Source organism: Aquarana catesbeiana, linkage group LG07, assembly GCF_042186555.1.
Source record: "Aquarana catesbeiana isolate 2022-GZ linkage group LG07, ASM4218655v1, whole genome shotgun sequence".
In the NCBI taxonomy this organism is placed as follows: Eukaryota; Metazoa; Chordata; class Amphibia; order Anura; family Ranidae; genus Aquarana; species Aquarana catesbeiana.
This window is the reverse complement of record NC_133330.1, coordinates 297,771,636-297,797,352: the sequence shown is the minus strand read 5'-3', so window position 1 is coordinate 297,797,352 and position 25,717 is coordinate 297,771,636. Positions and strand designations below refer to the sequence as shown.

At 44.0% G+C, this 25,717-nt stretch overlaps 2 protein-coding genes across 4 annotated transcripts in view; both read right to left on the bottom strand.

Annotated features, from left to right (window-relative positions):
• Positions 1-25,717, bottom strand: part of AGBL4 (AGBL carboxypeptidase 4) — a 3,151,866-nt gene that overhangs the window by 1,006,067 nt on the left and 2,120,082 nt on the right. The gene's annotated exons all lie outside the window — the stretch shown is intronic.
• BEND5 (BEN domain containing 5) overlaps positions 1-25,717 on the bottom strand; it is a 107,413-nt gene that overhangs the window by 23,428 nt on the left and 58,268 nt on the right. Inside the window, exon 4 of the mRNA XM_073593578.1 lies at positions 564-656. Within this exon, the coding sequence (XP_073449679.1) occupies positions 564-656 (93 nt within the window). The remainder of the gene's footprint in view (positions 1-563; positions 657-25,717) is intronic.

Below are 25,717 nucleotides of genomic sequence, written 5' to 3'. Positions count from 1 at the left end.
GCAGATGGGCACAGAACAGGCTGCAGATGGACACAGAACCGACTGCAGATGGGCACAGAACAGGCTGCAGATGGGCACAGAACAGGCTGCAGAAGGGCACAGAACATGCTGCAGATGGGCACAGAACATGCTGCAGATGGGCACAGAACAGGCTGCAGATGGGCACAGAAAAGGCTGCAGATGGGCACAGAAAAGGCTGCAGATGGGCACAGAAAAGGCTGCAGATGGGCACAGAAAAGGCTGCAGATGGGCACAGATCAGACTGCAGACGGAGACAGAACAGGCTGCAGCTTCAAAGTGGTTTATTTAAAAAAAAAGTTTTTTTTCCTGAAACTTCCCTCTTAAATTGGGGTGTGTGTTATACGCTGACATGTGTTATACGCCGATAAATACGGTATTTATACCTATTAGGGCCTGATAGGCTCAGATAAAGCTGAAATTGTTCCTGGGGTAAAAACTGAAAAAGTAACCGTGTCCTCCATGTGAAAGGAATATCTTCTTTTAGTAATCATCTCCATAAACTACAGTCTTTTAATATTTAATCATATGGAGGGGGATCTGACCTTCATTTGTTCCAGCCATTTCGGAATTTTCTGCTCCTACTGCCACTGGAGGGGAGCCATGGATTCCATTCGTTCGATAATTCCATGAAGACACTAAACAAAACAAATATACATTATAAGAACATAATATGTACTAGTTAGGCAATAAAGAAAGATAACACATTTGAGGCGGAACAAACTGTTTAGAGAGTGATTGCACCTGGTGATTAAAAGTGAATCTTTTGGTAACTTGGCAATATGCTATGTAATGCATATGCTATATTGCAGGGACCTGGTCTTATCTGTTCTTTTGACTGTCTTTGTCTATGGTGCATGTCTTTGTCAGCAATGATGCTACTTTATGCCCATTTCTATACTAATAAAAATTATTTTTTTTTAACCTGGTGACCATGACTGTGACATATTTCCTTTCCTAGCACCACAAGCTCACTCACTGTACTCAGGGCTGGCGCTTCCATAAGGCGGCTTAAGCAGCCGCCTTAGGGTGCCAGGATAGGGGGGGCTGTAAAATCCAAATCCCCAGCTATTGCTAGGGATTCAGATTTATACAGTGCTGCACGTGTTTTATTACACACTCCCATCCGTTATAGCAACCAGGAGTGTGTGTACTTTAGTAAAGCCGACTTTCATGTGGAAGTGATACAAGCAAATGTGAAGTCGCCTATCACTTCCACCATTGCTACAATGTGCCGCCGCCCCCCCCCCCCGCCATGTTTACCAGGCTCTGCTGTCCCACCTGCGGGCCCAGTGCAGCCATGGTGGGGGTCGCTGGAAAGGATGACGGGAGCTCAGCGGTAGCAAATAATCGCTACTGTAGATGTTACTTTCACAGTTCTACAATAAAAAAAAAAAAAATGAACCCCTTACAGTAGTGATTATCTGTTTTTCTTTGTACTATAAAGGGCTAATTTTAGTTTTTTTACCCCCATTAAGTTACTAAACGTCTTAGACCTGGTTCACATCTATGTGTTTAGTGCTTTTTGCAGAAAAGCACTACAGTCCATTTACATGGTTTCCTATGGGACATGTTCACATCTGTGCTTTTTTCAGCCGCTGCCTATTTGGAAAGGGTCAGGGACTTTTTTTTTTTAATGCAAACCGATGCTTTTTTTGGTTCAATATACTTCAATGGAAAAGCTGCAAAAAAGCATGTAATTATTGCAGCAGTTTTTGTTTTTTTATTCTTCCCAACAACAAATTGGCTAAAAATAAATGCAAAAACACAAATCGCAGCACAATCACGTGCGCAAAAGTCAAAACGCACAGCAAAAAGCACTGCAGAAACAGATCAAAAGCAAACTGCATAGGTGTGTACCGAGCCTTATGCTGGCCACACGGATCAATTTTCAGACAAGAATATTCAGCCGAAAAATCTTTGTACATTCGCTGAATGAAAGAATGTTGTTTGAAATTTTCACTTGGTTTTTAACATTCTGTTTTTAAAATGAATGTAATTTCTGAACGAAAACCACATACACTGAAAATTCCTTTGACCAAGAAGTTTGCTATTATTTCAAAATTTTCCCGTCACTGTGGTTGAAAATGAACGTCGATTTGACCCCACTAACGATTAGAAAATTGAACGAACGTTCTTAAAATAACATTTTTTTTTGAAGGAAGACATTGTTTGTTAAATAAAAAAAATTTGATCTCGGAGTCTAATATTTACCAGATTCACATTTTAATAGTATATACAGTATATATCTCCTCTAATAGTATATACAGTATATATCTCCTCTAATAGTATATACAGTATATCTCTTCTGTCTGTTATTCTCAGAGTGGATTAGATATTTTGCTCCCTAACCATAAAGTTGATTATTTATATTTACCACTGCATAGAGAGATACAAGAATAAATTGCCTTTTTTTTTAAACTTTACATATTAACCAAATTATACACCACACTTTTTTTTTAAGATTATTAACCGATTAATTGAAACAATAAATCGGCCAACTAATCGATTATGAAAATAATCGTTAGTTGCAGCCCTAATTTACAGTAGAGATTATTTGCTCATTTTGTACTATATAGGGCTAATTTTAGCTTTTTTAACCCCATTATGTTACTGGCCGATTAATCGATTATGAAAATAGTGATCGATTAATTTCATAATCGATTAGTTGTCGATTAATCGATTAGTTGTTTCGGCCCTAGACCCAAGAAAAGGAGGATCAGGGCAGCTTTGTGCAAAGAGCACTACACAGAGCAGGAAAATATGCCATGTTTGTTATTTAAAAAAATAAATAAAATTGCCCTTAATATCACTTTAATGCTAGGCGCTTGAGCATTAATTCATTTCAATGACAAGAATAAATTATTATTCTGGCCAATTAAATGAATTACCGTATATACTCGAGTATGAGTCGAGTTTTTCAGCACATTTTTTTGTGCTGAAAGTGCCCCCCTCGACTTATACTCGAGTCAAGCACTTGACTTGCTGCACGTCTGCAGCAAAAAATGTCATTTTCCGGACCGACTTTGGGGCCCCGTATCTTAGGGCCACTTGGTGCTAGGAACCCCAAATTTGGTGTGCAAATCCAGATGGAGTTCATAGCACTAAGTGGCCCCGAGATATGGGGCCCCAAAATCAGTTCGGAAAATGTCATTCTCTGCTGCAGAAAAGTGCTTGACATTTTCTGAACCAACTTTGGGGCCCCGTATCTCAGGGCCACTTAGTGCTAGGAACCCCAAATTTGGTGTGCAAACCCAGTGGAACTGGTACCATGACATATCCAAAGATGGAGTTCCTAGCACCAAGTGGCCCCGAGATATGGGGCCCCAAAGCCAGTTCAGAAAATGTCATTCTCTGCTACAGAAGAGTGCTTGACATTTTCTGAACCGATATTTGGGGCCCTGTATCTCGGGGCCACTTGGTGCTAGAAACCCCAGCTTTGGATATTTTATGATGCTAGTTTCTGCTGTGCATTTCTCACCCCCGTCTTATACTCGGGTCAATAAGTTTTTCCCATTTTTTTGTGGTAAATTAGGGCCTCGACTTATACTCGGAACGACTTATACTCCAGTATATACGGTACCACCCAAACGCTTGACACCTGTAAACGCACCTAAAAATGTTACACACTTTTACAAGCATCAAACGCTGCTGCCAGAAGGAAAGGCTTCTAAGAGAGTTTGCAAAACGTCCCATGTGCATGAGGCCTAAGTGGCAGAAAAAGAAATGCACCATGAGTGTGTTCAGGAGAAAAGCATTTGAGTGAAAAAAAACATTAGCACGTTTAGGCACGTTTTGAGTGTTAATGTATTGTAATGGCCAGAATAAATGAATATTCTGGCCAACAGAATACATTAATGGCAAACGCGCATTAACATGCATGAAAACTGGGCTTTAGCTGGGGTTCTCAAATTTGGCTGCAAGTGTGGAAACTTGCTAAACTACCAGTATACCAGTTGCATCCACAGGAAACTAGCATAAGCAAGGGCAGAGCCTTCCAAAGCAGTCATGACTGAATGACGAAACACGTCAAGGGCGTGGCCGGATGACGTCATTACGCTAGCTGGTACAAGAAGTTGGCCATCTTCAATAAGTATCTGAGGCCAAAGTCTAACCTAAAAGGGGAAATGCTCGTTTAACCACTTGCCACAAACTCACGTACTTGTACGTCATTCTGTTTCAAGTGGTTGTACCGAGGTGATGCCTGCAGCCGATGGTCAGCTTTCTTGTGATAACAACTGATGTGGCTAAGCCCCCCCCCCCCCCCTCCGGGCTCTCCCGTCCAACTTATGCACTGTCTGAACGTTTCTTGGGCGAACCGGCAGAAAAGGAAAGCCAGAGAAACACCGGCGAGCGGAAAAATGGGGGGGGGGGACGCTCCCTTCTGCTGTTTTGGAAACCATTCCAGCGGCTCATGAGCTGCTCAGAATGGTTTCATGCAAAAAACTATACCAGGGTTATGGCCGATATCTTCAGCCATAATCCCGGTAAACCACTTGCAAAACGCGACATATATATGTATTGCAGTCAGCAAGTGGTTAATATTAGCTTTTTAGTCATATAAATTGCTATATGTGTATATGGTTTAGGTGATACATTGTTATATTTGATTGTGCAAAGTTTATTTTATTTAAAAAAAAAAAAAATGGTGACAACAGTTGCAATCATTTACATACATATATATATTTTTTTTTCTTAGCCTTGTTTCACATTTTATTGAGGTAGTGCAGGAGATTTTGGTATTGTAAGGGCAGAACATACAAACTTGATGTAGAAAGGACTGTAGGGTCTCCGTATGTTCTACCCATGAAGCCACTGAGTGGAAATTATGGTAATGTACTCCAATCTTCATTGTACTGGTTAGAATACTGACAATCTCTGGCCAGTTTAAGTCAATGCAAAGGAGTTTAAAGAGGAAAAAAAATTAAAAAAAAAAAAAAAGAGAGAAGGTGTGCTTGCCTTTAGGGTCCTTTGGGAGCTCTCCTTCAAAAGCTATGTAAAATCAAATCTTCCCAACTCAAACTGCTGGTTAAAGAGGAAAAAAAAAATAAGAGGATGGTGTGGAGTCAAAGACCGCACACTTGTACAGGCAGAGAAACGTTTTAATGAACAGATTCATTTCGTAAGGCTTCTTTAAAGAGCGACCACTCGGTCTTCTTCAGAAGTAAGGCAGCAGGTACATCAAAGCTGATGAAGTGAGCTGGGCCCGCGAGCAGCCGGAGACTTCATCTGATTAGAAGTTAAAGTTGATAAAGCCAGCGTTATGAGTTACATGAATCCTGGGGAAAACTCCAACAGAAGCTAGTAGGAGCTTTGTCACTAATGAAAGCAAATGAAAGAGAGCTACAGAAATCAGATCACACCACTGAACATGTCTTATTTTCTCATTTTGTCGAGTAAATCATGTTGTTTGTTACCTTGAAGAGCTAGCAATCCCTCAATGATCTTTAAGTACAGTCAGGTCCACAAATATTGGGACATCGACACAATTCTAATCTTTTTGGCTCTATACACCACCACAATGGATTTGAAATGAAACAAACAAGATGTGCTTTAACTGCAGACTTTCAGCTTTAATTTGAGGGTATTAACATCCAAATCAGGTGAACGGTGTAGGAATTACAACAGTTTGTATATGTGCCTCCCACTTTTTAAGGGACCAAAAGTAATGGGACAATTGGCTGCTCAGCTGTTCCATGGCCAGGTGTGTGTCATTCCCTCATTATCCCATTTACAAGGAGCAGATAAAAGGTCCAGAGTTCATTTCAAGTGTGCTTCGATCTGTTGCTGTCAACTCTCAATATGAGATCCAAAGAGCTGTCACTATCAGTGAAGCAAGCAATGATTAGGCTGAAAAAATAAAACAAACCCATCAGAGAGATAGTAAAAACATTAGGTGTGGCCAAATCAACTGTTTGGAACATCCTTAAAAAGAAAGAACGCGGAGGGCGTGGCTTGGATGGCTTCCCGGGCGGACGTGTTTCACTGAGGCTCCCGCTCCGACCTGCCTGCATAGAGCTGGAACCTGCACCTCTCCGCAGCAAACCATGGGCAAACCACGCAAAAACAAAGAAACGGACCCCAGAGGACACACAACCCGTTCTTCCTCGGTCCCCCCGCCACTCATTACCGAGTATTTTGGGCAGGGAGCTACGGCCGGACACCATGAGGCCAAGATGGCGCCGACGCCACACACAGCGATCTCACCCTCTCCTCCTCCACAAGCCTCCGCGGACCGTAGGAGTAACAGGTACGGATCCGAGGGTGATCTGCCCACCACCCATTCTCCGATCCCCCCTGCTGACCTCTCAATCGGCTCCCCCTCCGGAGGCCATGTCCTGGGCAGCCTATCACAAACTTTTCCCCCATGCCTCGTGGGGCCTGCACCGTCTGCATCCACCGGCCAGCCATCCCCCTCATGGGACTCCTATGCCCCAGAATGGGACCCTCGCTCCATGCCGCAGCGTTCTCAGCTACACAGGGATAGAGCCCCCTCTCTCTCCCCTCTTCAGAGAGATACAGTCCAGGCCCCAGCACTTTCACAGGCCTCAAGGCCACCAGGATCCCAAGGGGCTTATTCACAGCCCGGGAGCACGCACGGCCCGTTGCCAACTAAGCATGCCAGCACTACCCCCTCTTCACTACCACTACAGAGGGGAACCTCCATACCAGCTACCTACTCAGCTGTAGTGCAGGGCTCACATGCCCACATTCCATCAGACTCTGACCTTGACCCTGACCCTGAAGCATGCACATCTTGGCGAGATTACGTCCGTTGCATGCCCACAAAACAGGACTTTCGCATGCTGATTCAAGAAGTACGGGACACTTGCAGGACTGAGATTAATATGCTTCGCACTGACCTTCACCAATTGTCCACAAAAGTCGCATCCTTAGAGGAGGAAACAAATGACACTAAGCTCGAAATCTCACAAATACATGACCGTTTAACTTCACAAGCCACTACCCTCAGAGATTTCCAACGTCACCTCGAAGACCTTGACAATAGAGGTAGGCGTAATAATATTAGGGTCAGAGGCCTACCGGAGGCGACACAAGAAGAAGACCTGAATGCGACTCTGCAGGCCATTTTCAATAACATTCTAGGTCGTCCGGAACACCAACGAGTTAAGTTGGACCGCGCGCATCGAGCTTTGCGCCCCCGTGGACCAGGATCTCGCCCACGGGACGTGATCTGCAGGGTACATAACTACACCCTCAAAGAGGACATTATGAGAAAGGCGCGAAACATGCATACCATTGATTTTGACGGAGCCTCCCTACAACTTTTTCCAGACCTCTCATGGATCACCCTCCAACAAAGAAGATCTTTACAACCACTCCTCACCTTGTTAAGAGAGCATGACTTTCGCTACCATTGGGGTTTTCCCTTTAGCCTCACGGCAAAAAAAGATGGAAGGTCCACAACCCTCCGCTATCCGGAAGATCTCCATTTTTTTTGCAGAGAACTGGATATTCCGGTACCACCTACCCCTGGATGGGAACCGCTCCCAATACCCCCACCTCGCCCAGACCCTTGGATCCAAGTCACAGGCCGGAAACGCACAAGACCGCGATCCGCGGGCCCTTCCCCACCATCCCATCAGAGATGAACTGCTGCTCATTCAAAGTCCTTACTCCAGATTGTCTCCAGGTTTACTTGGTTAATTTTTTTCTACTTTTATACTTAGAAGCCCGAAACCCTACTCTGCTCATCCTACCCATTTGTAGGGTGGACATATTCAGCAAACAAACCCTTTATTAAGTTAGCAACATATGTTTGATTATGACTGTAAAGTTTTGATAGGATGTACTTAATGAACCGAGCTAGACCACCTCCCCTCCTCCCCTTCCCACGCCCCCTCCTCTCTCACACAAACCCTCTCTCCCTTTCCCCTTCCCCCACCTCCCCTCTCCCGCCCTCTTCCTCCCCCCCCCTTCCTTCCCCCCTTTCTACCCCCCCCATCCCCCCCCCTCTTATCCACTTACCTATCCCCACTTACCCACTCTTTTTCTTTCCCCCTCCCCCTCACTTTGTGGGTTAGGGGAGGGGCGGGGCCGGTTGAGAGGGATATCCCCTCCTTCCCTTAACCCTTTTTCTTCGCTGCCCCCATGTTGGGGATTAAACTATAGGAGAATACTACCGCGAAGAGAGGTATCCTTTGCACTTACATTTTTTATATTACAATTTTTGAATTTGCAGGATACATCTTTCTATTGCTCCAAACTTTACGAACCAATAGCCACAGTGGTTTATACTTTTATTCGGGTCATAACTAAGAATATAGATATGTCGGTTGCCAGTTGATGCATGCAGGTTCCATGTTTTGTCTGTTATTCAGTTCCTCTATTGCGAATTTAGATGCAGGCAGGTTCGGAGAGGGGTCGTCCCCTCGTTGGGTCCGTCCTCTCCTCCCCCCGGGGCTCTCCGAATGGCTCCATCCTCTGTTTTTTCTGACAGTGGCGCCTCCGCCTCCGATGTCAGAGGGGGCCCTTCGGAGACTCCCACCCCACCACTCTATGTAGGTGGATTATATTGTGAATGGTTAACTAAACTTGATTTTGTATTAATTTTTGTGTTTTTTCTCTGTTTTTCACTCTTCTTTTTCTACTCTCCCCCTACTGCTATTCCCGTTCCTCTCCTCCTTCTCAATTTCCTGGGTGCCGCTCGCCTCCGGGATCTGGTTCAGGTACGGGGGGTCCCAGACCCCCAAACCGTAATCAACAAGGAAACCCCGCGTAGGGACATCCTATACTCCAAGACTCTACTACGCCCACTAGGTAAGCGACCGTCTCCTCCCACAACACACCCACCATGATTGACATATTTTCACTGAACGTAAAGGGCCTTAACTCAAATGCTAAGAGAAGCCTAGCGCTACGAGAGTTCAAACGGTCCAAAGCTGACATTATTTTTATCCAGGAGACCCACCTTGATAAAACGGGCACTATGACATTTGCACGGCGACAATACCCTCATACATACCAGGCCTCTGGCCCACATAAACGGGCAGGGGTGGCAATCCTTTTTAGACAAGGCTCCCCCTTCCAGTTGCAATCCCTATACTCTGACCCACTGGGACACTACCTCATCCTCCGAGGCCTTTGGGGAGGAGCGAATATCACTCTTTGCAACATTTATGCTCCAAACACAAATCAAATCCCCTTTCTGTCTAAGGTCTTCGATCGTCTGTTTGAGGCCGCCCATCAATACCTGGTGATTGGAGGAGATTTTAACCTTGTTCATTCTCCGGGTCTTGATAAACACTCAGTAGGTCAGAGGAAAACCCAAGTAACAACCAATAAAATGGCCGCCCAGTTTCGCCAACTAACTAGGAAATATGCCCTGTTTGATACATGGCGCACTACCTATCCATCTGCTAAACAATTTACTTTCTATTCCCATCCCCATATGTCCCACTCACGATTGGACTATTTTTTTGTCAACGCCCCGACTCTGCGCACATGCATGAACCCAGACATTCAGGCCATTTCTTGGTCGGACCATGCCCCGATTACACTATCCCTGACACTTTTCCCAAGCTCCTTTCGTACATGCCATTGGCGTCTAAACGATTTTCTACTTAAGCATGACCCATCTAGAATGGAACTAGAGCAAACTTTGAAACTCTACTTTGCGGAAAATGCCACCTCTGAGGTCTCCACCTCAACTCTGTGGGAGGCCCATAAGGCGGTCTTTCGAGGCCAATGTATTTCACTCTCCACTTCCCTAAAAAGAAACGCTAACACAACACGCAGCGCCCTTTTAGACAGACTTAAACATCTGGAAGCACGATTGCTCGCATCTCCATCCTTAGCAACCCTCAGAGAACTCACTAGTGTTAGGGCTGGACTGAAAGATATCGAGATGGGTAAAATAGAAAAAGCGTTAATTAGGCTTAGACAGACGTATTACGACAAAGCCAACAAATCACATACACTTCTGGCGAAACAGCTTCGCGACAAAGCAGCAACTACTACAACTACACAACTTAGAGAGGCAAATGGGGTCCTTCAGTCCCACCCTAATAAAATAGCACAACTTTTTCATGACTTTTATTCTGCACTGTATAACGACCCGAGTGTTCCGCACAACCCACCCCCTCCTGACCTATCCCATGCCATCCATACTTATCTAGCGGAAACGGATACTCCTAGGCTTACCTCCTCTGCTTTGGAGACTCTTAACGCCTCCGTGACGGAGGAGGAGGTGACAGAAACAATCAAACTGCTACCTAACAATAAAGCCCCCGGGCCTGATGGACTACCATACCTTTATTACAAGACGTTCCTACCACATTTACTCCCCCATATGACAAACCTTTTTAACTCTTTTCTTTCTGACACACCCATTCCCAGAGATATGCAAAACTCCTACCTGACATTAATCCCAAAACCAGGGAAAGATCATACTCTTCCGGCCAATTACAGACCAATAGCACTCCTCAACACAGACTTAAAAATCTTTACGAAATTGCTAGCAAACAGACTGAACAATTTCATGCCATCCCTGGTCCATAGGGACCAGGTGGGTTTTATCCCTTGCCGACAGGCGGGGGATAACACCCGGAGGGTTATTGACCTAGTGGAGGTTGCGAACAGAAACTCAATAGAGGCAACACTGCTCAGCCTGGATGCCGAAAAAGCCTTTGACAGGCTGGGCTGGCCTTTTCTGTTCGCGACTCTCAATCGGGCCGGTATTGAGGGCCCATTTCTCCGAGCTATTACCCACCTATACTCAACCCCAACAGCCCAGGTTCGCACTAACTTTGCCACCTCCCCTACCTTTTTGATCTCTAATGGGACCCGACAAGGCTGCCCACTCTCCCCTCTGTTGTATGCCCTATGCATTGAACCGTTAGCAGCCCGTATCAGAAATAACCCAAGTATTCATGGCATTCCAGTCCGTACTAGAGAATTCAAGATCTCCTTATTTGCGGACGATGTTCTTCTCACTCTTGCCCAACCTCGCATATCCCTCCCAAATTTACAAGTAGAGCTAGAAAGGTATAGTGTCCTTTCGGGCTATAAAATTAATGGCTCCAAGACGGAGGCTCTCCCTCTTAATTTATCCCCCCAAACATTATCCACACTCTCGCAAGCGTTTCCATACTCTTGGCGGTCCTCCTCCCTAAAATACCTGGGGATACATATAACATCCACATACGATACACTATATAAAGCCAATTTCCCCCAAACGTTCACCTCTATCAGAGCTTCCCTAACCAAATGGAAATCTCTGAAACTGTCCCTTTTTGGTAGACTTGCAACCTTGAAGATGACGATACTACCCAGACTTCTATATCTTTTTGAGACACTCCCCATCCCCATTCCGTGTTCCCACCTAAAAAAACTTCAAGCCGACCTGATAAACTTTTTCTGGAACTATAAAAGACACAGAGTTGCTAGATCTGTTTTATATGCCCCACGTAACCAGGGTGGATTGGCGTTTCCCAACATAGCCAAGTACTATCTGGCAGCTCAACTAAGACCTATAGCTTCCTGGTGCTCCCTACATGCCTACAATAGGTGGACACAGATAGAAAAGTTGTGGCTAGCCCCCATACACCCAAATTCCATGCTATGGAGCTCCGATATACCCCCCAGCAGTATTCAATTGTTAGGACCGATGGCTCTACTACGTACCTTATGGCGACGGGCTAAATTGAAATATCCGCTCACTACCACATCCTCCCCAGTCACTTCATTCCTTTTCACGCCCAATATTCCTGACAGCTTAACTTCACAGATGTCCCACTTTTGGATGGATAAGGCCATATTCCGTTATGGACAACTACTGGATCCTAAAACCAGAATGTTACGATCCTTCTCAGACCTGCAAAAGTCTTTTGATATCCCCAAGCAAGCCTTTTTCGGTTACCTACAACTACGCCATTATGCACAATCATTGGGCTCGAATTTGAGATTCTCCCCTCTCACAGACTTTGAAAAGCTTTGCTTGGAGGGTTCGTCCCCTAAAGGCATGATCTCCCGCACCTATCAGATACTGATTACAGATTTCTCACCAGACGGGCCGCGACATTCATATATGGTTAAGTGGGAGCAGGCGCTGGGCACAGAGATAACCTTAAAGACCTGGCAATCCATATGGTCCCAGGCCACCAAAAGCTCCATATGCACGCTTTATAAAGAGAATCAATTTAAGATTCTATATCACTGGTATCAGACCCCTGACCTGCTCCACTCCATATACCCTACGGCCGACTCCCGTTGCTGGCGATGTTATAAAGATAGGGGAACACTATTTCATGTCTATTGGACCTGCCCTCGAATCATACCCTACTGGAATATGGTTCATTCCCTGCTCCACTCCATCTTTGATGTTGAAATGCTTCTAGACCCGAGGACCTTTCTTTTGGGCCTTCCACCTGCCACCTTCTCTAAAGTGTCCAAAAAACTTTTAGCCCATGTGCTTACCGCAGCACGCTGCCTGGTGGCCCTAAAGTGGAAACAAAGAGAGCCCCCCTCGCTAACTGAGCTGCATTCCAGGATCAGAGATGTCAAGAGAATGGAATATCTCACGGCCTCATTAAATGACACACTTGACAAGCATAATCGCATCTGGGAACCCTGGGTTTTGTTGGAGACCCCTGTGACCTGAAGGTATATGCTGTTGATGTATTAATGAACTGCTCTCCGCCGGCCTGGGCTGGACCCTGGAGGCGAGTGCCCCCCCCCCCCCCCTCTCCCCCCCCCCCTTCCTTTTTTTTTTTTTTTTTTTTTTCTTTGTCTCTCTCTTCTTTCTTCCTTCTTCTCTATATCTGAAAATGTAGATGTTTAAGCATGGTACTAGTATATACACTGTTTGAGATGTATCATTATCCAGTGAACCCACTTCTCTCTATCACTAACTGTTAATACAGTAAAGATTTGTCGTCCAACATGTGAGTGATAACGTGCCAAATTGAACTGTGATATTATGATCTCTTTCTCTTTATGTACCCAATGCTGAAATGCTGTATTTGTTTTTCTGTGGAAAAATAATAAAAATGTCAGTTATAAAAAAAAAAAAGAAAGAACGCACCGGTGAGCTCAGCAATACCAAAAGACCCGGAAGAACATGGAAAACATCTGTGGTGGATGACCGAAGAATTATTTCCCTGGTGAAGAAAACACCCTTCACAACAGTTGGCCAGATCAAGAACACTCTCCAGGAGGTAGGTGTATGTGTATCAAAGTCAACATTCTCAACAATCAAGAGAAGACTTCACCAGAATGAATACAGAGGGTTCACCAAAAGATGTAAACCACTGGTGAGCCTCAAAAACAGGAAGGCCAGATTAGAGTTTGCCAAACAACATCTAAAAAAGCCTTCACAGTTCTGGAACAACATCCTATGGACAGATGAGACCAAGATCAACTTGCACCAGAGTGATGGGAAGAGAAGAGTATGGAGAAGGAAAGGAACTGCTCATGATCCAAAGCATATCACCTCATCAGTGTAGCATGGTGGTGGTAGTGTCATGGCGTGGGCATGTATGGCTGCCAATGGAACTGGTTCTCTTGTATTTATTGATGATGTGACTGCTGACAAAAGCAGCAGGATGAATTCTGAAGTGTTTCAGGTAATATTATCTGCTCATATTCAGCAAAATGCTCCAGAACTCATTGGACGGCGCTTCACAGTGCAGATGGACAATGACCCGAAGCATACTGCGAAAGCAACCAAAGAGTTTTTTTTTAAGGGAAAGAAGTGGAATGTTATGCAATCGCCAAGTCGATCACCTTACCTGAATCCGATTGAGCATGCATTTCACTTGCTGAAGACAAAACTGAAGGGAAAATGCCCCAAGAACAAGCAGGAACTGAAGACAGTTGCAGTAGAGGCCTGGCAGAGCATCAACAGGGATGAAACCCAGCGTCTGGTGATGTCAATGCGTTCCAGACTTCAGGCTGTAATTGACTGCAAAGGATTTGCAACCAAGTATTAAAAAGTGAAAGTTTGATGGATGATTGTTAATCTGTCCCATTACTTTTGGTCCCTTAAAAAGTGGGAGGCACATATATAAACTGTTGTAATTCCTACACCGTTCACCTGATTTGGATGTAAACACCCTCAAATTTAAGCTGAAAGTCTGCAGTTAAACAACATCGTGTTTGTTTAATTTCAAATCCATTGTGGCGGTGTATAGAGCCAAAAAGATTAGAAGTGTGTCGATGTCCCAATATTTATGGACCTGACTGTAGATTTCCATCCTGAACTTTTTCTTACATTTTGGACAAAAGCAGGGAAAGGTTAAGCTTTCTGTCAGGTTTTCCTTGCTGTCTGTGCACACGCTGGGGAGATTTCCCCTTACTTCCTGTCCCAGTGACACAAGAAGAAGCCAGGGTGTTAGGACATGTGGCCTTCAGCTGCTTTGCACTGTGGGTATCCAGGACACCAAGCTTCGTTGTTCATGAAAGCTCTCATATTATAAGGGCCCCCCCCCCCCCAGGAATCAGTGGTGAGGTTTTTGCCATGCAGTTATTAATATATTCCTACCAAGCAATGAAACAAGCCCTCACTGGCCTCTGTAGCTCCAGGTACTGTGGAACAATTCATTTTAAAATGTCATCTCTTAGCAGCTCAGTTCACCTAACTCTGCTCTCCCCCTTCCAGCAGCTTTGGAGCCCACTAATCCTTAAAGCGGTTGCCCAGTCTAAAGTTCAAAAATTAAAAGTCAGCAGCTACAAAAAGGCCTTATGCACACTGGTTTCTTGTAAACGCTGTTTACCTTTACAGGAGTGAGATAAAACAGCCTATATACATCAGTGTTATAAACTCACATAAGCTGCATTTTTTTCAAAGCAGTTTAGCAGAGTAGCAGAGTTTGGACGTTTATTTAATTGGCCAGAGTTTTAATTTATTCTGGCCATTGAAATAAATACTAAATGCTGACGTGCTAAATGTGTCTAGAACTTAGGCGAGTTTATGCGCCTATATAACGGGTACCGAGTTTATAACCTGTCAAAACCAGGGAGGAGGGAGAAAGAGCGGAACCTCCCCTTTTGGGTGAAGATCTGCTTTAACGATGACAAAGAGCAGGAAATCTGAGAGGGGGGCGGGAGAGATGACTTGAGTGACTTCAGTGTTGCTGCGGTAAAGTTTGAAGATAAATTGCTCCATGTTGTCTGCAGCTACAGAGGTCAGTAAGGGTTTGTTTTAAAGCTTATTCACTGCTTGATAAAGATATGTATACTTACTAATGCAGATAATATGGTTCACTTGAAAGGGGCTGTATAGCCTCTTCAATTAGTTTTAATTTATTTAAGGGAAATAAATCAGTGTTACGGAATTAATCTTGCCAATCTATTTTACATATAGTTTACGCAAATATTTTTTGTGAATTCCTTGGAATTAAAGTGATTGTAAATGATCAACTTGTAAAACAAATCATTCAGTTTTACAATAGATATGAAGGGCAAATCATTTGTGTATAGGTAGAAAAAAAAAAACATTCCAAATACCCTTATTCACTTTTTTATAAGTGATCACATTCCCTCTGTTCTCAGCTTCATATGAGTTGGGGGAGGAGATGCAGCAGCACACTGAGCCTCCCAGTGGCAGGCTGTGCAGGTTGGGGGTGTCAGGACAAGTCTGATCATTGGAGAAGAGCAGGCCGAGTTCCCAGCACAGCTAGTGAAATGATCACAATGTGCTCTCCTGCTTAATGTGGTCCAGTTTTTAATAGGAAAGCAAGGGGACCAGCAGCAACACCCAGGAGATCACAACAATATAAATATAATATAAAGAGAACAGGATACTTTCTCATAAAGTACATGGAATAGCAGGCAAAAATCAGGAATGTGAAATGCTGGGGGTAACAAATGCTTTAACTGGCTTTCTGCAGCAATTTGCCATTAAATGTGATATGATCCTCATCTAAGTCACAATAATGGACAAACACACTGTGTTTAAGCAGATAACAAAAAAACTATTCAAATTTCTTAAGTCTTTACTGAATACATCCATTAAACATTCACAGTGCTGGAGGAAAAAGTAAGGGAACCCATAGACCAGGGGTCTCCAAACTTTCTAAACAAAGGGCCAGTTTGCTATCCTTGAGACTTTAGAGGGGCCGGACTGTGGCTAATGGGAGTAGAAAATGTCCCAGCATCAGTAACAATGCCCCATCATTGGTGTTAGTGGAAAGGAATAGTGCCCCATCTTTGGTGTCAGAGGAAGGAATAGTGCCCCATCAATGGTGTCAGTGGGAGGATTAGTGCCCCATTGTTGGTGTCAGCGGGAGGATTAATGCCCCATTATAGGTGTTGATGGAAGGAAAAGCGCCCCATTATTGGTGTCGGTGGGAGGAATAGTGCCCCATTATTGGTGTCAGTGGGAGGAATAGTGCCCCATTATTGGTGTCAGTGGGAGGAATAGTGCCCCATTATTGGTGTCGGTGGGAGGAATAGTGCCCCATTATTGGTGTCAGTGGGAGGAATGATGCCCTGTTGTTAATGTCAGTGGGAAGAATAGTGCCCCAAGATCCACATATTTGCAAGCAAATGGCCCCCAGGTCGCAGGTGGGGACCACTGCCATAGACTACTTCAAAGAGAGCTAATTGGAGTGAGTAGTTTTCACACCTAAAGTCTAATTATTAAAATGAGTTGGAAGTGTGGTTTGGAGCTACTTTGATTAATAAAAGACATTTAAACATTTTAGTGATTTCTGTTCATAAGATGCATCAGCTGATGTGAACCAAGGAGCTCTCTAAAGACATGCAATCAAGAGTAGTTGATGGTGTGTTGAGCGTTAGTAGGTGTGTTCAATAAAGACACGAGAAATTAGAGTTGTTTGTGTGTTATCAGCTTAAAGGAGGAGTAGGGCCAAAGCTCTTTTGGCTATACTTCGCCTGGGATCACAGGAGTGCACTTTGTTCTGCACTCCTGTGATCTGTATTCAAAGGGCTAAAGCCTGTTGTGATCTGTATTCACTGACGGCTGACGTTACTCAGCTGGTCCAAGCTCTGGAGAGGTCCTGATTTTAATGTTGGGATCCACCCAGATGCCTGGACCGGCAGCTAAGAGCCTGAGAAGAGCCCCTCCTGCCCCTCCACAGCCCAGTGCTCCAGTAAGCACCGGAGGAGCAGAGCAGAGCAGAGAGCCGGTGATTTTCAGTCACTGGCTCTCTGCAGACTTTGGTAGTTCAATTCAATATGCCGCGTACACGCGGTCAGATTTTCCGACAACAAATGTTCGATGTGAGCTTTTTGTCGGAAATTCCAACCGTGTGTAGGCTCCATCGGACATTTTCGGTCAGAATTTCCGACAAACAAAATTTGAGATCTGAATCTCAAATTTTCCGACAACAAAATCTGTTGTCGTAAAAATTCTGATTGTGTGTACACAATTCCGATGCACAAAGTTCGACGCATGCTCGGAATCAAGCAGAAGAGCCACACTGGCTATTGAACTTCATTTTTCTCAGCTCGTTGTACGTGTTGTACATCACCGCGTTTTCGGCGATTGGAATTTCCAACAAGATTTGTGTGACCGTGTGTATGCACGACAAGTTTGAGCCAACATCCGTCGGAAAAAAAACATGGATTTTGATGTCGAAATGTGCGATCGTGTGTACGCGGAATTAGTGTAGTGGTGGTGGTGGTGGGGGGGACAGATGAAGCACCAGATCGATGCTGCATCCACCTAGGCAAGTATCATGCCCTGTACACACAACCGGTTTTGCCGTTGGAATACACTCTGAAGGTTTTTCCGACAGAATTCCGCTCAAGCTGTCTTGCATACACACGGTCACACCAAATTCTTACCGTCAAGAACGCGGTGACGTACAACACGTACGACGGGACAACACGTATGACGTCTCGTACTTGCTTCCGAGCATGCGTCATTTTTGGTACATCAGAACAGCATACAGACAAGCGGTTTTCCCGATAGGAATTTGTTCCGTCGGAAAAGTATAGAACATGTTCTCTATCTTAGTCCGTCTGAATTTTCGACGTAAATAGTCCAATGGGGCATACACATGGTCGGAATATACAATGAAGAGCTCCCATTGGATTTTTTCTGATGGAAATTCCGACCGTGTGTACAGGGCATAAATGTTTTTTTTTTTTTTTTTTAAATCCCAAACTTCTCTTTTAAGCACATTGTGTTTGTCTACTTTTGTGACTTAGTTGTGGATCAGATTAAATTTTTTGACAAATTACTGCAGAAAACCAATTCGAAAGGATTCACATACTTTTTCTTGTCACTGTATGTTTACACATAAATGTTGGCTGCAATATTTGCTCAATAGATACAAAGCTTCTGCTTCTTAAAGAAAGCTTGTCACCAGACCATTCATGTTACCAAATGTCTTCTCGTATGATTATATGTGCATTTCATGAATTTCATGCATGTCGTTAATGTGTAAAAGCCTCCTTTGTGTAGACCAGCCTTTCTGAACTAGGGTGCCGCGGCATTCTGGTAAAGAAAGACATTTAGATTAAATAGAGTTTCCGCTCCTCAGCCAAACTGTAAATCGGCACAGCGGGCGCTCGATCAGACACTAAATGCACTTAGGAATGTGAAAGTAGTGGAAGGGAGAGGTGCCTTCCTGAGTGCTGAGCTCTCTGCTTCCCCCTACAGTGCAGTACCGGGGAGTGTGAGTGAAGATAAAGCATACCTCCCAACTGTCCCTGATTTCGATGGACTGTCCCTGATTTGGAGCAATGTCCTTCTGTCCCTCTTTTCTCCTCATTTGTCGCTCATTTTGGTCTGATCTATATAGATGTATATAAAATGCACTTTTTATCTATCAAAAAGTGTTTCCCAGTGCTAAACCTTTCATCCGATTTCTAAATTGCTGCATTTGTAAATTCCAAAAGCCAATATAAAGGAATAGTAGCGGTAAAAAAAGGACTTGTGGGTTTAACCAATCTTGTTTTTTTTTTTGTACAATTCTCCATTAAGGGGGCGTGGCAAGGGGCGTGTCCTATGCCTGCATACTTTTGCTGATAGGTGTCCCTCATTCCCATCTTAAAAAGTTGGGAGGTATGGATAAAGTACAAAGATTTTTAAAATGTCTACCTGTATGTATGTGTTTATATGTGCCTTACATGCGAGTGGACTTGATTAGCTGCAGGAGCTGGCAGCCTCCTATTTATTTCATTGGAGCCGCCTCCCACAGCTATTTGTGGGAACCAAAAAATGGAGTTGTGACCTGTCCACGTTATTTCCAGGGAATGCACTGACATGCCTCCATCCCAAATATTGGTACAAAAAAGTGAGAGGATGGAAGTGGGACTTTGCGTGAGGCATGTCGTGGATATATAGGCGAATTGGTCAGGGTCAAATAGAATTGACCTGAAGCCAGTGCTTTCGACCTATGTATGGACAGGCTGAAGTAGATCCATCGATTATCTTGGGTACAACAAGCCTGCTGGATTTTTTACATGTGATTATTGCCAGTGGCTATAGCTGATAGTAGGAATTATGATCTGACGACCGGGAAGGCTCCCTGCTGGTAGAACACAGCACTGTGGGAGGCATTCCATCATCAACACTGACTGTGTTGATGGAGGAATTGAGCAATTTTCTTGTGGTGGAAGGTAAGTAAATCAAAAAATCTATGGGCTGCTCTACTGCTATCTTATCAATTAGCATTAATGTTTTTAATACATGGACTGTAGATCAAAAGAATTGTATTTGCTCTGAAAATACACAGGTTTTGATTCCTGTTGGCAGCACTGCACGATAACTTGTGATTAGTGCTCCTCTTTCCCTGCAAAACTGGGCAGGACTGACCTGATTAAAGACGCACTACATTTATCCCAGCAGTCTTCATGCAGAGATGCTAATTACATTACCAAAACAGATTACCACTAGAGGGAGAATCTACAAATCTGTGTATGAAACACTGTAAAAATTGTAAATATGGAACATCAAACAAATTAAAATGTAAAAGCCACACCAAAAAAATGACTTTCAGAGAAATATTACAATAAAACCTTGAAATGTGCAACTTGCTCAAAAGATACTATTGCTTTCTTTTAAAGCAATGCATAAAGGCTTTATTTGAAGTATTTTCTGACACTTGAAATGATCAAGACACTTTGATGAAATGTAAAAATAAAAAGCAAAAATATAAAATAAAAGACAACAAAAATAAAATCTTCAAACATGAAAACAAACCTGAACAGTCTGCTGTATGGTCTGCAGTGTTTAGAACAAAATATTTAACATTTTAGTCTACAAGCACATGGATGTATTTAGCTAAAAACTATGCCTAGGATAAAAAAAACATGTCATTTTCCCACAGCTGTGTACAGCCGGCCATAGCAGTGAATGGTTGTATGCCAATGTAATTCTGTAATGCTTCTGTGCATCAGCAGTTACACACATTCACATACATGGTATATTAGGGAACATGGAAGTTTCATGTTCGAGAAATTATGTTGCATGTGCAAGCGTGGGTACATGCCAGAGGTGCGTATCTTCACTGGTCTCATGATTCAATTATGATGATCTGGTCGATTCGAATTGATTCTGCGATGCATCACGATTACTGATGATGGTTTCCAAAAAAAAAATTCAAGCATTTAGAAGAACACAAATTTTTTAATTTCATCTGCTTTAAAAAAAAAAAAAAAGAAGAGGTAGCAGGCCGTGCATGAGTGCAGGATATGAGGGAGGGGTAGGAACTAAAGGATGGAGGAATCCATTAATAAGAAAGGAAGGATGGAAGAGTCTGGGGGTGGAGGAATCCATGGATAGAGAATGGAAAGCTGGAGGAGTCTGGGGATGGAGATGGAGGAATCCATGGATAGAACAGAAGGATGGAAGAGTTCAAGGATAAAAATTGTTGTGGTGAAGGGGGGGCGGGACAGGACTGAAGGATGGAAAAATCAAAGGGAGGATACAGGCATTCACATAGGAGAAAAACACACTGGTGCCAGGAGGACAGGAGTGATGGAATCCACAGCTGACAAACAGCCCTGTGAAGTTCACCACACTGGCTCTGTGCTGGGAGTTCAGCTCGGCTTCTCCATTTGCACATTCCAGCACACTAGGAGTTAACCCAGTGGAAGGTGCGATGACGTCATCCACCAATCGATTAGGCCGGTCGTAGCATCAATGCAGAATTGTAGACAGCTGAATCGCAATGCATTGATGCTATGATTATATTCAAACACCCCTAGTACATGCAGATGCTCGATGCAAAGAAGCACAAAGAGCATTCAGCCATTCACTTCCATGGCTGGCTGTACTCCCCACCTGCAACTCCCCAGCAGCATGCAAACACATTTTTTACGCTAGGTTTATTTTAGGTGCATAATACATCCGTGTGCATGAGGCCTAAGAAATGTACAACCCCAATTCCAAAAGAGTTGGGGTGCTGTGTAGAATCATAAATGAAAACAGAATGCATTGAATTTTCAGATCTCAAGATTTTATTCACAATAGAAAATAGAACATATCAATGTTTAAACTGAGAAAATGTACCATTAGAAGAAAAAAAAAATAAGGTCAGCAACATGTCTTAAAAAAGTTGGGACAGGGTCATATTTAGCACAGTCTGCCTGATAAAAGGTTCTAACTGCTCAACAGTCCTGGCTCTTATTTGTCCTATTTTTCATTTCAAGATGCACCAAATATTTTCAATTAGTGAAAGGACTAAACTGCAGGCAGGCCAGTTAAGAACCTTCTACTACGAATCCATGCTGCATTCATAGATGCAGTATGCATATTAGCATTGTCCTGCTGAAATATGCAAGGCCTTCCCTGAAAAAAGACGATGTCTGGATGGGAGCATATCCTACTCTAAAACCTGGATATATCTTCCAGCATTGATGAAGCCTTTCCATATGTACAAGCTGCGCCTTCCATGCACTAATGCACCCTCATACCATCAGAGATGCAGGATTTTGAACTGAGCACTGATAACAAGAAGGAAGGTCCCTCTCCTCTTTAGTCCAGAGGATACAGCGCCTATTGTTGCCAAAAAGAATGTCAAATTTTGATTTGTCTGACCACATATGCTTAGCCCTGATGCAGGTGGTCAGACACTATAGCTGGTTTCTGTGTTCTTCACCTATAGCAGCCCCCTTTCCCATAAGGCAAGCAGGCCTACCATTACTCGGTTGCCCCCAGGACTTATACACAATGCTATAGTGTCTGTCTACCACACCAGGGCAGGTGTGAACTGGGCAAAGCAAACAGGTACTCGCGGTTGGCAGACAGGCAAGTTTCAGAATAGTCAGGATCAAAATCCGAAGTCAAAGACAGGCAGAGTTTAGAGAATAGTTGATATAGGATCCATGGTCATCAACGAGGTAATCCAATCTAGCAGAGCAGGGCAAACAGATAGGAAGCTTCATCAGGTATTACACCCGCTATCACAAGCAAGAATGCAGGCTTGGCTGGCTAGCTAGCTTAAATCAGGCTTGGTCTCCACCCAGAGTTTGGCCACATCAATCATCTTGCAGGTGGACAGGAGAATGCCACAGCCAAAACAAGGATGCTGGAATGAGGAGCAGAGAGCAAGACGCTCTTGATACCTCAGAACACTTTTCCACTTTGCAACAGACCATTTTAAATCTTTGGCCCAGAGAAGACAGCAATGTCTTCGGTCTTGTCTCTTGCACACAGAGATTTCTCCAGATTCTCAGAATCTTTTAATATTATGTACTGTAAATGATGATATATTTAAAGTCTTTGCAATTTTCAGTAACATTATTATGAAATTGTTTGACAATTTTTAGCAGCTTTTCCTTCTCGGACTCTCTAATGCCCCGTACACACGGTCGGATTTTCCGATGGACAATGTCCGATCGGAGCGTGTTGTCGTGTTGTCGGAAATTCCGACCGTGTGTGGGCTCCATCGGACATTTTCCATCTGATTTTCCGACACACAAAGTTGGACAGCAGGAGATAAAATTTTCCGACAACAAAATCCGTTGTCGGAAATTCCGATCGTGTGTACACAAATCCGACTGACAAAGTGCCACGCATGCTCAGAATAAATAAAGAGATGAAAGCTATTGGCCACTGCCCCGTTTATAGTCCCGACGTACGTGTTTTACGTCACCGCGTTTAGAACGATCAGATTTTCCGACAACTTTGTGCGACCGTGTGTAGACAAAACAAGTTTGAGCCAACATCCGTCGGAAAAAATCCTAGGATTTTGTTGTCGGAATGTCCGAACAAAGTCCGACTGTGTGTACGGGGCATAAGATGCTCTTTTTTTTACCCAATCATACTGACCTGTGGCCAATTAATCTAATTAGTTCCAAGATCAGCTTTAGATCAGATTCAGCTCTTCCTTGTTAGTACCGCTTACTGTGCCAGCTTTTTGTTTTGCCCTGTCCCAACTTTTTTGAGACACGTTCCTGCCATCAATTAAAATGACATATTTTTTGTTAAAATGGTACATTTTCTCAGTTTAAACATTTGATATGTTTTTTATTTTATATTGTGAATAAAATATGGTTTATGAGATTTGCAAATCATTGCATTCTTTTTTATGTAGATTTTACAAAGCGCCCCAACTTTTTTGAAATTGGGTTTGTATTAAAAGCGAGGTATCGGGTCTTTTAAACAAACAAACAAAAAAAATTATACCCACCCAGGTGGGTGCAGAATCAGTCCGATGCTGCATCTGTCCCCCCACCTCCTGTACACTGAGAACTGAGCAAACAGCGCTGATTGCTCAGTTCTCCCCTTCGCTCTGAGGGCGAAAGAAAATAAAGAAGAGTCGCATCACAAAATATCTAAGTGAATAAGGCCTCATTCACATGTACTACAGCATATACCGTGCAAGGGCCATGCTGAACTATACGGTGATGCACAGGTATTCCGACTGCTCCCAATTTGACATAAATGGGACTGCCTACACGGAAAACCTGTGCATCTTCGCACGGTTAAACTTGGCCCTCACACGGATATACAGTGCACCTGGAAAGCATTCACAGCGCTTCACTTTTTCCACATTTTGCCATGTTAAAGCCTTATTTCAAAATGGAATAAAGTAATTATTTTCCTCAAAATTCTACAAACAATACCCCATAATGACAATGTGAAAGAAGTTTGTTTTAAAGCGGTGCTCTGCCCAAAAAAAAAAAAAAATGAAAAGCCAGCAGCTACACATACTGCAGCTGCTGGCTTTTAACAATAGAACACTTACCTGTCCTGGAGTCCAGCGATGTCCGCACATGTCCGTTTCCATCAGCTGTCAGGTGCTGCCGCCGCCATTGTGGGTAAGGGTACCCGGCAGTGTAGCCTTACGGTTCATGCTGGGAACCCTACTGCACATGCGCGAGGCCCTGCTCCTCACTCCTACTGGCCCGGCGACAGGGAGAGGAGGAGGGAGGAAGAGAGAACCCCACGGTGATGTCACGGGCCGCGGCCCGGACTCCCGGAAGTGGGAACAGGATACCTGTCAAAGACAGGCATCCGGTATCCCCTCCCACCCCCCACCCCCCCGAAAGGTGCCAATTGTGGCACCGGCGGGGGAGAGGAGACAAATTAGCAGAAGTTCCACTTTTGGAAAAATCTTTGCAAATTTATTAAAAATAAAAATGAAAATAAATCCCATGTACATAAGTATTAACAGCCTTTGCTCAATACTGTTGAATCACCTTTGGCACCAATTACAGCCTCAAATCTTAAGTATGATGCTACAAGCTTGGCACACCTTTTTTTGGTCAGTTTCTCCCATTCTTCATTGCAGGACCTCTCAAGCTCCATCATGTTGGATGGGGAGCGTCGGTGCACAGCCATGTTCAGATATTTCTAGAGAGGTTCCATAGGGTTCAAGTCTGGGCCACTCAAGGACATTCACAGAGTTGTCCCATAGCCACTCTTTTGTTATCTTGGCTGTGTGCTTAGGGTCATTGTCCTGTTGGAAGATGAACCTTCGCCCCAGTCTGAGGTCCAGAGCACTCTGGAGCAGGTTTTCTTCAAGGATGTCTCTATACATTTCTCCAATCATCTTTCCCTCGATCCTGACTAATCTCCCATTTCCTGCCGCTGAAAAACATCCCCACAACATGATGCTGCCACCACCATGCTTCACTGTAGAGATGGTATTGGCCAGGTGATGAGCAGTGCCGGTTTCCTCCCAACATGATGCTAGTCATTCAGGCCAAATAGTTCAATCTTTGTTTCATCAGATCAGAGAATTTTGTTTCTCATGGTCTGAGAGTCCTTCAGATGCCTTTTGGCAAACTCCAGACAGGCTGTCATGTGCCTTTTACTGAGGAGTGGCTTCCGTCTGGCCACTCTGCCATACAGGCCTGATTGGTGGAGTGCTGCAGAGATGGTTGTTCTTCTGGAAGGTTCTCCTCTCTCCACAGAGAAACGCTGGAGCTCTGTCAGAGTGACCACTGGATTCTTAGTCGCCTCCCCGACTAAGGCCTTTCTCCCCCAATTGCTCAGTTTGGCCGGGCAGCCCGCTCTAGGAAGAGTCCTGGTAGTTCCACACTTCTTCCATTTACGGATGATGGAGGCCATTGTGCTCAATGGGACCTTCAATGCTGCAGAAATGTTTCTGTACACTTCCCCAGATCTGTGCCTCGATACAATCCTGTCTCGGAGGTCTACAGACAATTCCTTGGACTTCATGGTTTGGTTTGTGCTCCGACGTGCAGTTAACTGTGGAACCTTATATAGACAGGTGTGTGCCTTTGCAAGTCATGTCCGATCAACTGAATTTACCACAGGTGGACTCCAATCAAGTGATAGAAGCATCTCAAG